A 14,301-nucleotide genomic window follows, 5' to 3' on the forward strand; every position below is an offset into this window, starting at 1 on the left:
CCCAATTAAAAGATATAGATTCGCAGAATGGATCAAAAAAAATGAACCATCAAGATGTTGCATACAAGAGACTCATCTTAGACACAGGGACACTAAGAAACTGAAAGTGAAAGGATGGAAAAAAATATTTCATGCAAGCTACAGCCAAAAGAAAGCAGGTGTAGCAATATTAATCTCAGATAAAATAGACTTCAAATGCAGGGATGTTTTGAGAGACAAAGAAGGCCACTACATACTAATAAAAGGGGCAATTCAGCAAGAAGAAATAACAATCGTAAATGTCTATGCACCCAATCAAGGTGCCACAAAATACATGAGAGAAACACTGACAAAACTAAAGGAAGCAATTGATGTTCCCACAATAATTGTGGGAGACTTCAACACATCACTCTCTCCTATAGATAGATCAACCAGACAGAAGACCAATAAGGAAATTGAAAACCTAAACAATCTGATAAATGAATTAGATTTAACAGACATATACAGGACATTACATCCCAAATCACCAGGATACACATACTTTTCTAGTGCTCACGGAACTTTCTCCAGAATAGATCATATGCTGGGACATAAAACAAGCCTCAATAAATTTAAAAAGATTGAAATTATTCAAAGCACATTCTCTGACCACAATGGAATACAACTAGAAGTCAATAACCATCAGAGACTTAGAAAATTCACAAATACCTGGAGGCTAAACAACACACTCCTAAACAATCAGTGGGTTAAAGAAGAAATAGCAAGAGAAATTGCTAAATATATAGAGACGAATGAAAATGAGAACACAACATACCAAAACCTATGGGATGCAGCAAAAGCAGTGCTAAGGGGGAAATTTATAGCACTAAACGCATATATTAAAAAGGAAGAAAGAGCCAAAATCAAAGAACTAATGGATCAACTGAAGAAGCTAGAAAACGAACAGCAAACCAATCCTAAACCAAGTAGAAGAAAAGAAATAACAAGGATTAAAGCAGAAATAAATGACATAGAGAACAAAAAAACAATAGAGAGGATAAATATCACCAAAAGTTGGTTCTTTGAGAAGATCAACAAGATTGACAAGCCCCTAGCTAGACTGACAAAATCAAAAAGAGAGAAGACCCATATAAACAAAATAATGAATGAAAAAGGTGACATAACTGCAGATCCTGAAGAAATTAAAAAAATTATAAGAGGATATTATGAACAACTGTATGGCAACAAAGTGGACAATGTAGAAGAAATGGACAATTTCCTGGAAACATATGAACAACCTAGACTGACCAGAGAAGAAATAGAAGACCTCAACCAACCCATCACAAGCAAAGAGACCCAATCAGTCATCAAAAATCTTCCCACAAATAAATGCCCAGGGCCAGATGGCTTCACAGGGGAATTCTACCAAACTTTCCAGAAAGAACTGACACCAATCTTACTCAAACTCTTTCAAAACATTGAAGAAAATGGAACACTACCTAACTCATTTTATGAAGCTAACATCAATCTAATACCAAAACCAGGCAAAGATGCTACAAAAAAGGAAAACTACCGGCCAATCTCCCTAATGAATATAGATGCAAAAATCCTCAACAAAATACTTGCAAATCGAATCCAAAGACACATTAAAAAAATCATACACCATGACCAAGTGGGGTTCATTCCAGGCATGCAAGGATGGTTCAACATAAGAAAAACAATCAATGTATTACAACACATTAAAAACTCGAAAGGGAAAAATCAATTGATCATCTCAATAGATGCTGAAAAAGCATTTGACAAAATCCAACATCCCTTTTTGATAAAAACACTTCAAAAGGTAGGAATTGAAGGAAACTTCCTCAACATGATAAAGAGCATATATGAAAAACCCACAGCCAGCATAGTACTCAATGGTGAGAGACTGAAAGCCTTCCCTCTAAGATCAGGAACAAGACAAGGATGCCCGCTATCACCACTGTTATTCAACATTGTGCTGGAAGTGCTAGCCAGGGCAATCCGGCAAGACAAAGAAATAAAAGGCATCCAAATTGGAAAAGAAGAAGTAAAACTGTCATTGTTTGCAGAAGATATGATCTTATATCTAGAAAACCCTGAGAAATCGACGATACAGCTACTAGAGCTAATAAATTTAGCAAAGTAGCGGGATCCAAGATTAATGCACATAAGTCAGTAATGTTTCTATATGCTAGAAATGAACAAACTGAAGAGACACTCAAGAAAAAGATACCATTTTCAATAGCAAAAAAAAAAAACAAAAAAAAAAAAACACATGGCCCATCTGGTTTCATCTAGGCCCGTGACTCCTGTCTCCTCCTGACTACCCTCCATCCAACTGAATTATTTCAAAGCAAATTCTAGATGGCATTCTTCTGAGCATGTCTGCCAAAGTTACACCTCCCTTTGCCAATGTAAAATATGCTATGTAAGTTTAAGTGTAAATATGTGCATCCTGTGAGATAGCTAAACATTTCAGTGGCACAGTGTTAAGGCCTTTATAAAATATAGCTTGGACATATTACTTTTTATTTTATTCTTTTAGATTGTTGAACAGATAAATACAAAACTGCCATCATCATTTGTAGAAAAGCTGTTTATACCGTCATCTAAACTACTATTTTTGCGTTATCATAAAGAAAAAGAGGTAAGTGATACACTGATACTGAGTTTTAATAATTTAAGTCTTTGAAGAGTTTAACTTGTGTTGTTTAGTGGATTGCATAAGTGAAATGAATGTTTCACTTTAGAATACAGTGATTATAATGATTTTTTTTAACTTGTATTTGTTCATTGTCATACTGTGTACCTTGATGAGTGATGTACAAAATGCTCTATTCAGGATAGCCATCATTTGTTTTTATTGAATTTGTTTTAATAAATTTTCATAAACATAAAACAAGCAAATGCATTTATAAAGTATAAATTCAGCAGTACTGTGTATGTAGTAAATATAACTTTATTTTAAGCTTCTCGACTGACTCCTGATCAAACCCACCATGGACTTTTCCAGCAGATGTAGGAAAATTGGTCTTAAATCCCTGTTTGTATATATGTTTTAATATTGGCTGTTTTTGTTTAAAAATGGCCATTTAACAGATTTCATATTTCTAATTTTAATTAAGATATCCATTATATGTAATAAAGCTTTACAGATTTAAAAACTTGATGATCTGTGTTGGTTCCTTAAGGTTTTTTTTGTTTTTTAAGTTCAGATCTTTGCTCTTCTTGACAGTGAATTTATCAATCTTAAATTAATTTGCATAGTCATCCCTGTGTGAATAGTGATTTATTTTCCATATAATTATAGAACATTTTCCCTTTAGTTATTTCACTAATTTTCTCTTTTTAAGGTTGTTGCTGTAGCTCATGCTGTTTATCAAGCAGTGCTTGGCCTGAAGAATATTCCTGTTTTGGAGACTGCCTATAAGTTAATTTTGGGAGAAATGACTTGTGCCCTAAACAATCTGCTACATAGTCTGCAACTTTCTGATGCTTGTTCTGAAATACAACACGAGGCTTTTAAGAATCATGTATTCAATGTAGACAATGCAAAATTTGTAGTTATATTTGATCTCAGTGCCCTGACCACAATTGGAAATGCCAAAAACTCACTGATTGGGGTGAGTCTTTGTAATAACTTTGTTTTTCTGCAGTTAAGCCATCATTTACAGCATTTATGCATTTCATTTACCATCACGTCACTGTTTCTGCAGAATCCCTGTATAACAAAAGGCCATATTTAGGACATACCTAAATAAATAAAATTGGCAGCAATATTTTCTTGCCATTATGTTTAGCTCTCTTCTTTTTCTTTGACACCTGTTGATAGGATTTTTAAAATATTGGTTTTATTTTCTGGGAAATGTCTTTTTATGAGTTTCTTGAACTTACTCTGCCATGCTTTCAGAAAATTTGTCGATGTTTTCCACAGCTCAAATTTGTACAACTCTTTTAATACGTAGTCCCTTTCTTCTTCCTCTACCGTGTTTCTCCTTCCCTCCACTAAAGTTAGTACTTACATATGGTCTTTCTTTTTGGCTGTCTGCTTTACTCTAGAAGCATTCATTAATTCTTTGTTTGGGAAAGCAAAGATTTTTTTTCCTATAAGAAACTAAGTAGCCCTGTTTTTTGTTTATAATTATAGATAATTTTGACTATTTTGATTATAATTATGGTTTATATATTTCTTCCTCCTATTGGATCTTGTCAAGTTGAAAAACATTATTTCTAATAGGAAGTAATGGACTATAGTTAAGGGTTAAAATTTTCTAAGAGAGAAGGGAGGGAAAACTAAAAAATTGACCTTTTATTCTTATATGCTTTCCATTATTGTTTGATTAGATTGTCTACTTGTGTCACTCGATAGCTGTTCCTTTGCTTATGGCTGGTTATGGCTTATGTGTAAAGACTATAGTAAACTCTTCCTTTCTTTATACTCTCAATTTTCATTTTTGAGGCAAATTTTAGTTAGAGGTTTATGTCCTGCAATGTGGGAAGCAAGAAGGAAGGGATAGGAATGGGATAGTCAGGTAGAATGGAATATCCTAGCACAAGAAGGGAAAAGGGAAGGATGGAACAGGCACAGAGTGGCAAGGTTTACTTCTTTTCCACACTGGATGGAATACTTTGCCGTTTGCAATATAGGAAACATTGAGGAAATGGAGTACACTACACCAGTAGGTACGAAGAACTTTGTTTAGGCCAGGGCTCAGCGAACTACAGCCTGTGGGCCAAATCCAGCCCACTTGTTGTATTGTTTTGTTTTTAACAGTTTTATTGAGATACAATTTAAATACCATATAATTCATCTATTTAAAGTGCATAATTCAGTTATTTTTAGTATATTCAGAGTTATGCAACCATCACCACACTGCCACCTGTTTCTGTAAAGAAAGTTTTATTGGAACATAGCCACTGTCAGTCATTTATGTTTTGTCTATGACTGTTTTCTCACTGCAGTGGCAGAGTTGAGGAGTTGCCACATGTGACAGATGCTGTGTGGCTTGCAGAGCCTAAAATATTTACTATTATGTCTTTATAAAATATGTTTGCTGACCCCCAGGTTAGTCTACTAGATCGTTCCCACATTTAAATCTATGATTGTAATTTTAAAAAATGTCTAAACAGTTATTTTGAAGAGTAGGCTATTCATATGCTTATTCCTGTGTCAGACATGGGGGAGCCAAACACTTATTTTCTCTTGTATTTCATCAGATGTGGGCGCTGTCTCCAACTGTATTTGCACTCCTGAGTAAGAATCTGATGGTTGTACATGGGGACCTGGCTGTTCACTTCCCTGCCATTCAGTATGCAGTGCTTTACACGTTGTATTCTCATTGTACCAGGTACTATGTTTACAAATACTTATTAAGAAGAAAAAAAAATGTTTTGTTTTATAGGGGAAAAGGGCCCTTTAAATATAGATTTTAAAAGCTCTGTGTTGATTTAACTTTGGAATTGCATTTTTTTTTTTAATTAAAAAAGAAAGATGATCCATACTTTGTCTTTCAGGCACGATCATTTTATATCTAGTAGTCTTAGTTCTTCATCCCCTTCTTTGTTTGATGGAGCCGTGATTAGCACTGTAACTACAGCTACAAAAAAACATTTCTCAATTATATTAAATCTTCTGGGAATATTGCTTAAGAAAGATAACCTTAACCAGGACACAAGGTACCTAAGAAATATTTTATATTAACAACTGTTTCTGACTTTTATTAGTTTGGCTTTGTAATTTGAGAATAAGAAACATAGAATATGGAGGTGGGCTAGAGCAGTCTTGGGAAACACTTTAAAATTTGGGTTTATTTAATGTTTTTTGCTACAATTTATACTAGTCTGGGGACATTTTCTTAAAAGACATGCAACCCTTTTGACAAAATAACCTCTATAGTTTGAATTTTTGTTTATCACTTGAGATATTTGGAAAACAAAAAGAAAACCAAGAAGAAGAATAGGATTTTAAAAGTGTTTTGTTTTTTAATTTTTAAAAATGTAATGTCACCTGTATATTTCGTGTTTCAGGAAACTTTTAATGACCTGGGCTTTGGAAGTGGCTGTTTTAATGAAGAAATCTGAAACATATGCACCTTTATTCTCTCTTCCATCTTTCCATAAGTTTTGCAAAGGACTTTTAGCCAACAGTAAGATTCTGTAACTTTTTAATTTTATTAACCAAGCCTTAAAAAGAGATCTTTGGTAATGGGAGAAGGTAGTCACTTGAGCACATTTCCTGGCATGAAAATGTATAATCCCTATTTTAATGACAGATGCTTAATCAGTCTTAATTTTTCTTCATTCTTAGTATTTGAAAAATAGCATACCTAAGTTGTTTTAAGTGATTGTCACATTTTAAAACTTTGGTGAAAGTTTACTACATTCCATGTACTTTAAAAATTTCCCTTAAAAATAGGTTTGGGTGACTAGTCCCTTTAAGTGGATTTTGTTTGAATATACCATCTCTGAATGTTGCTGCTAGTAATGGTTCCATTCAAGCAATGCCTAGTCCATAGTAGGCATTAACTATTTGTTGAATGAATGAATGAGTTCAGAAAATATGACAGACTGCATATAATATCTTTTGATATGCTGAAAGTAGCTATCTTTTAATTTTTAATAGCTCTTGTTGAAGATGTGAATATCTGTCTGCAAGCCTGCAGCAGTCTACATGCTCTGTCCTCTTCTTTGCCAGATGATCTTTTACAGAGGTGTGTACTAAAGAGCATACCTTTCCACCCTGCCTTAATAACTTGGAACTACTACCACACCTGCATATTCTATTTCTTTTTTTTCTTTTTTCTTTTTTCTTTGTTTTTTTTTTAGATGTGTGGACGTTTGTCGGGTTCAGCTGGTCCATAGTGGAACTCGTATTCGACAAGCATTTGGAAAACTGTTGAAGTCAGTTCCTTTAGATGTTGTCCTAAGGTAAAACAGTTGTTTTGGAGCAAAGATACTTTTTTTTTTTTTTTTTTTTTTTTACTGCCTAGTAATAGTCTTGTTTAGGAAAAGACAAAGAGCCTAAATATGACAATTAGTAAATCAATGTCACATCTTATACAGAGTGTCTTCTTGGTTAAAGTGATGTTAAGGGTTCAAATTGTATAAGTTTGGAAGAAAATAGCAGAATTGCCTGTTTTTTATGAGCCTGAGGGTCAGATAATTCATATGATACAAAAATGTGTTGCCTGATGGTTCAGATATTTCAAAAACTGAATTGTAATCTTTTATTGTTTTTAAGTTGATTTGGGAGCTTTAAGAACCTAAAATGTTGAAGTTGCGATGACGTCTGTGTCCATGTAAAAGTCTTAATTTTATTATATTTGTTACTTTTAATTTAGTTAACAAGCAAATAACCCATTTGTGGTATGCAGTAACCTTTTAATTAAAACATTTTGTGTAACAATGACTTTGTTTTCTGTCTACAGCAATAACAATCACACAGAAATTCAAGAAATTTCTTTAGCATTAAGAAGTCACATGAGTAAAGCACCAAGTAACACATTCCACCCTCAAGATTTCTCTGATGTTATTAGTTTTATTTTATATGGGAACTCTCATAGAACAGGGTAAGGCATTTATTTCTTTGACCAGTTCATCAAAAAATAATATGAAAATCTTGAATATCTTGATCCTACTTCCAATTTTGAGGAGAAAATATGTTACAAATTCACATTACCCACATGTGGGGTAGCGGGGCTGGAAAATGACATTTTTCTCTGATGGGTTACTTTAGTTTTCTGCAGTTGAAAGAACTGCTGTAGAGATAGCTTCTGAAGAAACAAAAGTGGTCTTTGAAATTGAGTGCTGAATTGTGGTTGTTAATAGATCTGATATAGTCGCCCATGCTTTGGAGAGGAGCCTGGGGGTCTAGATATGCTAAAGATGTTTGTCTGTAGCAAATGAGTTTTATCCTGATAGCTAAATTGTTGATACCATTTACTCTAATAATCTATCCACACCATACCCTGTCTTGTTTTAAGATAACTGTAAGAGACCTCAAAATGACAGGTGGTAATGTGATCCTTCCCAATATCATGTCGTAGGTTTTGCCTTTGGGAAAAATTGTAGTCCCCCTCCCCCCCATCCCCCTTGCAGTCTTTTTGGATTATTAAAATGAAGTTGTCATTGTCTGTTAAATATGAAACTACTTTTCCCAGGAAGGACAATTGGTTAGAAAGATTATTCTATAGCTGCCAAAGACTGGATAAGCGTGACCAATCAACAATTCCTCGAAATCTCCTCAAGACAGATGCTGTTCTTTGGCAGTGGGCAATTTGGGAAGCAGCACAGTTCACAGTCCTCTCTAAGTTGAGAACCCCACTGGGGAGAGCTCAAGATACCTTCCAGACAATTGAAGGTAATCAACTCTTTGTGCTTTTTCAAATACTTTTTTGCCTTATTAATCAAGATATTATTAATTAATGAAATAATATTAAAACAAAGATTTTAAAGTACTTACTTTTTTTTAGGCATTTTACCAATTAATCTTTTAGGTATATTTGTTGGAATAAGCTTTCATTGAGTATTTGTGTTGGCAACAACATGGGTGTCTTTTTTGTTCAAAAACGTGGGGATTTGTGTGAACAAAACATGTTTTCCCCTAAAATGAAAGATCTTTAATATCAAGATTTTTGTTGTGTTTTTAAATGATGGATATGCAGAAGATAATTGACAAATGTGAATTTGTGAAATCATCTCCAAGAACTTCTAGAATCTTTAAAGATTTCTTTTTGATTTGGAATGTTGTCTTTGCTTCTAGGTATCATTAGAAGTCTTGCAGCTCACACATTAAACCCTGATCAAGATGTTAATCAGTGGACAACTGCAGACAATGATGAAGGCCACAGTAGTAACCAGCTTAGACTTGTTCTTCTTCTCCAGTATCTGGAAAATCTGGAAAAATTAATGTATAATGCATATGAGGGATGTGCTAATGCATTGACATCACCTCCCAAGGTTGGTTTCAATGGGATAGTGTTGCTTTGTAGCAGTTTAAATGGTCAAACCTGGTGGTATGTGCAGAGCTGAAATCACAGTAGACTTGTGATTTGATTTATGGGTATTTCAGATATGTATATTTATAATTTGAACTAGTCCTGAGCTCCTCTTTCCTTTTATTCTAAAGGTCATTAGGACTTTTTTCTACACCAATCGCCAGACTTGTCAAGACTGGCTGACTCGGATCCGACTCTCCATCATGAGGGTTGGATTGTTGGCAGGCCAGCCTGCTGTGACAGTGAGACATGGCTTTGATTTGCTTACAGAAATGAAGACAAATAATCTATCTCAGGTAAAGTGGTGTGTTTGGAATTCATTTTAAATCCATTAGAAAAATGAGTTTAGTTCCTTTGTTATGGTTTAATCTATGGATAAAATAAATGAAAACTTCCATTCATTTTTCAGAGTTCTTGATCCATATTTGTAAGAGCAGTAAGAGATGAAGTCACCTATTTATGTTTTTTATTTGGAATATGTTGAAAATATGCATTTCTTATATTTAAGTATTGGAGCTGTATGGTAATTCTAAAAAAATTGCCTATAGGGAAAATAATCTTTATAATGTATGGAAACGTGCTTGCACAGTTCCAGATATGTAGATGGATTCACAATAAACATTTGGTGTTGAATCCAAAAATAGTACAGTGTTTGCTAATTGGGGTAATCTCACTTAGCAGTATTCAAAGAAATGAAGTTAATCATTGTTTAATTCATGTTATTTATCTTTAATTTTTGTAAATCCTACAGATATTACAGTTAAAATGTTTGGGTAACTTTTTTCATTTTTGGTAAAGACTAACACCCTCATGGTGTTAAATCTTGAGAATTTTAAGCTAAATAATGTAATACCATTGCCAAATACATTTGACTTTAGTTAGATATTCTTAATTTGTTATCAATAGTCCTAAATATAGTAGGGATTTAAATTTTAATGGTATCGAGGTCTGTGATTAATTTTTCTGCATGCCGTTTTCAGGGGAATGAACTGGAAGTAACTATCATGATGGTGGTGGAAGCACTGTGTGAACTTCATTGTCCTGAAGCTATACAGGGAATTGCTGTCTGGTCATCTTCCATTGTTGGGAAAAATCTTCTCTGGATTAATTCAGTGGCCCAGCAAGCTGAAGGGAGGTAAGCTGGAAGGAAGGAAGTGGTGGTACAGTTACTCTGCGTTTCAATTCTTTGTATTAGTGGCTAGTGTTGTAGTTAAATGTAAAAACAGCTTTGTTCAATTTCAGCCGTTGGCACTTGCTATAAATCACTTCACTAGGAGGCATCCTTAGTCTGTCTTTTAATTCGCAGCAATACTTGAGTGCCTTACTTAGTTAGATAATTAGTAGCAAATTGTACTGTAACATAAGATCTGCCAGTTATTTGTTTTGTAAATACTTCCGGATTTGATTCTTAGCTGAGAACCTTCTACATTGGAGTATGGCACAAATTACCTTTTATCATGAGAGTGCTTGCTCATTAGTCCTGTGAATTCATTCAGACTCATTCAGTTCCTCTAGCAGGATGAACATGTACTATATCAGTAGGTGTCAATTTATATCAGTTTTAACAAATCTGGAAAATGGAGAAAAACAAGGAACTGTTCATCATTCCATTTTCTACTGTTAACTCTTGTTTGTGTTGGTCTCTATGCTTTTCTAGTTCTTTTTTCTTTCATACATATTTTTCTCCCTTTTCACAGAAATTGCAATGTACATATAGGCACAGGATTTTGTGACCTGCTTTTTCACCTTAACAATATTTTGCTATGTTAAATATTCTCCTACTTGATTTTTAATGGCACAGTTTATTTTTTGTGCTTGTACCATAATTTAACATGCCTTATTGTTAGACATAAAGGTTGTTTCTAATGGTTTTTTACTAATAATCCTAATGCTCTCATGAACACCATGGTATTTAAATTTCTGTTCATATTTCTGATTATTTTCTTTTAATTCATTCCTACAAATTGATTTTCTAGGAGAAAGGTTATAGACCATAACGTTTATGATGCATACTAGTGCTAATTTGTCCTACAGAACAGTGGTTCTTTTGAGTACCCCCTTCCCTGTACCTTTGTGAGTCACTGAGAAACGAGAACCCTGCCACAGTCATCAGTGAAAAAATTTGTTTTAATTTACATTTCTTTATTTACTAATGACTAATAGAAGAGCTTTCTCCACATTATATTGGTCATTTGTGATTTTTTGAAGAAGGATTAATGTATTTATGGCCTCTGTCACTTTTCTTTTAATAATCTATGAAATTTTATTGTATTAAGATTGTTGATGCTATAATTTCTTGATTTGTAATTTGTTTCTAATGTTTATGATGTTTTTTGATACCCAGAAGTGTCAAATTAGTATGTCAAGTTAAATCTGTTACTTTGTGGATTTTTTTTTTTTTTTGCCTTCATCCTTCTATGTACCCTTTCTGTCCATTGAGGTTTGATAGTCTGTACATTGACGTTTGATATTTACCAGTATATTCTGCAAGTTATTTAATGTTATCTTTTTTCTCTTACATTTAGCTATCTTCAAATTTTTAATTTGTTGTAAGGAAGAGATATAATTTGATTCTTCCCTCTCCCAAATAATTAACTCATCGTCTCAGTTCAATTTACAGAATATTCCATTTTTTCACCAGTTTTTTTTTTTTTTTTTAATGACATATGTAAAGTACTTAAAATAAGATGGCTTTGATTTGTGTATAAGGTTTGAAAAGGCTTCTGTGGAGTACCAGGAGCACCTGTGTGCCATGACAGGCGCTGACTGCTGCATCTCTGGCTTTGACAAATCTGTCCTCACACTGGCCAACTCTGGGCGTAACAGTGCCAGTCCCAAGCATTCTCTGAATGGTGAGCATTTGGTGTACTTAAATCAAACAAATCAAAAGCTGTAGTTAAATATTTCGTTCTGATGATCTTACTGTGTATTCTTGGGTCTCTTTGCTCTTTGAAATATTTGTAACTGCTCTGGATCTCTTTTTTTATTTTATAAAATACTTTCCCTCAGGTGAATCCAGAAAAACTGTTCTGTCCAAACCATCTGACTCCTCCCCTGAGGTTATAAATTACTTGGGAAATAAAGCATGTGAGTGCTACATTTCAATTGCTGATTGGGCTGCTGTGCAGGAATGGCAGAATGCTATCCACGACTTGAAAAAGAGTACCAGTAGTACTTCCCTCAACCTAAAAGCTGATTTCAACTATATAAAGTAAGAATTTTTTTTTTCAATTATCAATTATGGGTTTTAACCCAGTTTAAAAATTTTTCAATAACTATAAAGTCTTCCTCTATGGCAGGAAAATATTAAAATTGATGTTATCTACTAATGCCAAAATCGTTGTAGTTCCAATAAAGCTGTCATTTTAAAAGGGATGAAACCAACATAAGTGAGGAAGGTATTTGTACAATGGAAAACAGACTTATTGGCTCTTGAGAGTCATGTGTAATTGTTTCTTAGAGCCTGTTGTTCTAAAACTTATAGCCAAAGTGCATATAAAGAGAAATTTGTCAGTGCTTTGGAAAGGATCACATTTGATGGCTTTATTTCTAAATTAGGTTTAAATATAATTTATCCTTAAGAGGATAGAGTTCATGAACATTTGCAAAATAAATTCCCTTTTTTTTGTCTTTTTCCTCTGTGTGTTTACAGTCTCTTAAGTAAACATTTGAGTACTCACTGTGTCCCATGTACTTGGGTGGAAGAGAACGATCATTAGATTTTGTATGCTATCCCTGCCATCACTGGGCTCAGCTTCTAGAGAGTAATCAGGTCAACGGGTAATTTCTTAACTGAACACCTACTACATGGCAGTCAGCGGGATACAGCAGTACATAAAACAGAAGTGAATTCTAACCCTTGAGGAGCTGGCATTCTAGCAAGGGGAAGTTACACAGACAGATGCACAGGGTTTGAGAATGCCCATCAGGGTGCCTTTTGAGCATAGATTTGAGGGAACTGACTTTGGAGTGTTCTAGAAATGGCTGGGAGGCCAGTGTGATTGGAGCAAACTGAATAATAGGAAGTAAGGGCAGCTGGGAACCATGGTAAATATTTTTGCTCTAAGAAAATCACAGGTAGGATTTGAGCAGAGGAATGGCATGATCTGACTTAGTGGTTCACCCTGCTGTGCTGTGAAGAAACTGAAGGTGGAGAGCAAGAGTGGGATACCACCACTGATTTGTGGGTATGAAGGTAGAGGGAGGAGAAAAGATACTATTGATTGAAGTAGGGAACACACAAGGAACAACAGAGCATGTCTAAAATGTGTGAGAAACATACAGATGAGATTGTTTTTTAAGCAGTTAAGTCTTGGCTTTGGAACTAAGGAGAAAAGTAAGCCAGAGAGAGATTTGAGGATCATCAGTTTATGTGTAGGAATTAAAGGCCTTCTTTCCTTTTCATTCTTATTAACTCCAGAGTCTTTGTGTAACTAAACTACAGATACTGCTCTGGAGAGTAGTGAGTGAAAGGGAAAGTGGACCAAGGTCAGCATCTTACGTTAAGGGATGGGAGAGGAAGCCATCTGTGAAAAGTTGAATAATATTGACTAGTGGAGAAATTTGAAAGTGAGAAGCTTTTGGTAGGTTATTTGGTCATGAGATTTTCTTGAAGTACAAGAGAGGAAGCTGTGGCTGGAGAAGAATATTTTGTCTGTGTTTTAGATATTGGAGTAATTAAGTGTTTTTTTGGCAAAGGGGAAGACAAGGAACCATTAGAAAGCAGAGATTGAAGGAATAGGATAAGGAAAGCAGTTTAAATTGGGTACAGACACTGAGTTTTGGGAGTGAATGGTGAACTGGGGATAAGGGTAGAGGATATTAAATGCTCTGGTTTTTTCCTGAGGAGCCAATCATTAGCTGAAAGTGTGAGGGCATTATAGAGCATAGTGGAAAAAATTTATTAAAACCCCAGAGGGAACTAAGTAGGGCCGGCCACTGGAGAGGACTCAAGACCCTTTAGTGCCAGAAAAGATAGAAATGTTGGTCACCAAACTTCAGCATTTCATCAGTGCCCAGAATTAAGGCTTACCTAAGAAGCCAGTAGTTGCATTGATCCAGGTGTAGAGCTTATTAAGGTGGAAGCAAGTGTAGAATAAGTCAAGTGCTGGGCATTTCCAGTGCTGGCTAAGGAGGTTACACAGAGGAAGTTACACAGTGGGAGGGACAGGTCAACTGATGGAAAGGAGAGAGATTGAGAAACCCTGACTCTTCATGGTTGGAGAACACATGTATTAGAAATGGGGACAGAGTGAGGGATCTGAAAGTAGCAGTAGGGAGCTAGGCGCATGAGGCCTCTCATCCTGGCATTGATGCGGCAGGACTGGAG

At 34.8% G+C, this 14,301-nt stretch overlaps 1 protein-coding gene across 4 annotated transcripts in view; it reads left to right on the top strand.

Annotated features, from left to right (window-relative positions):
- Positions 1–14,301, top strand: part of SMG1 (SMG1 nonsense mediated mRNA decay associated PI3K related kinase) — a 143,434-nt gene that overhangs the window by 60,397 nt on the left and 68,736 nt on the right. For all 4 annotated transcript variants that reach the window (XM_037815432.1, XM_037815433.1, XM_037815431.1 and 1 more), the window contains 14 exons: positions 2,522–2,623; positions 3,330–3,599; positions 5,194–5,324; positions 5,491–5,652; positions 6,004–6,122; positions 6,599–6,686; positions 6,802–6,903; positions 7,404–7,544; positions 8,136–8,335; positions 8,738–8,934; positions 9,104–9,268; positions 9,953–10,107; positions 11,682–11,824; positions 11,982–12,183. In XM_037815432.1, the coding sequence (XP_037671360.1) occupies positions 2,522–2,623; positions 3,330–3,599; positions 5,194–5,324; positions 5,491–5,652; positions 6,004–6,122; positions 6,599–6,686; positions 6,802–6,903; positions 7,404–7,544; positions 8,136–8,335; positions 8,738–8,934; positions 9,104–9,268; positions 9,953–10,107; positions 11,682–11,824; positions 11,982–12,183 (2,177 nt within the window). The remainder of the gene's footprint in view (positions 1–2,521; positions 2,624–3,329; positions 3,600–5,193; positions 5,325–5,490; positions 5,653–6,003; positions 6,123–6,598; positions 6,687–6,801; positions 6,904–7,403; positions 7,545–8,135; positions 8,336–8,737; positions 8,935–9,103; positions 9,269–9,952; positions 10,108–11,681; positions 11,825–11,981; positions 12,184–14,301) is intronic.

The sequence above is a fragment of the Choloepus didactylus genome, chromosome 21 (assembly GCF_015220235.1).
Source record: "Choloepus didactylus isolate mChoDid1 chromosome 21, mChoDid1.pri, whole genome shotgun sequence".
Classification (NCBI taxonomy): Eukaryota; Metazoa; Chordata; class Mammalia; order Pilosa; family Megalonychidae; genus Choloepus; species Choloepus didactylus.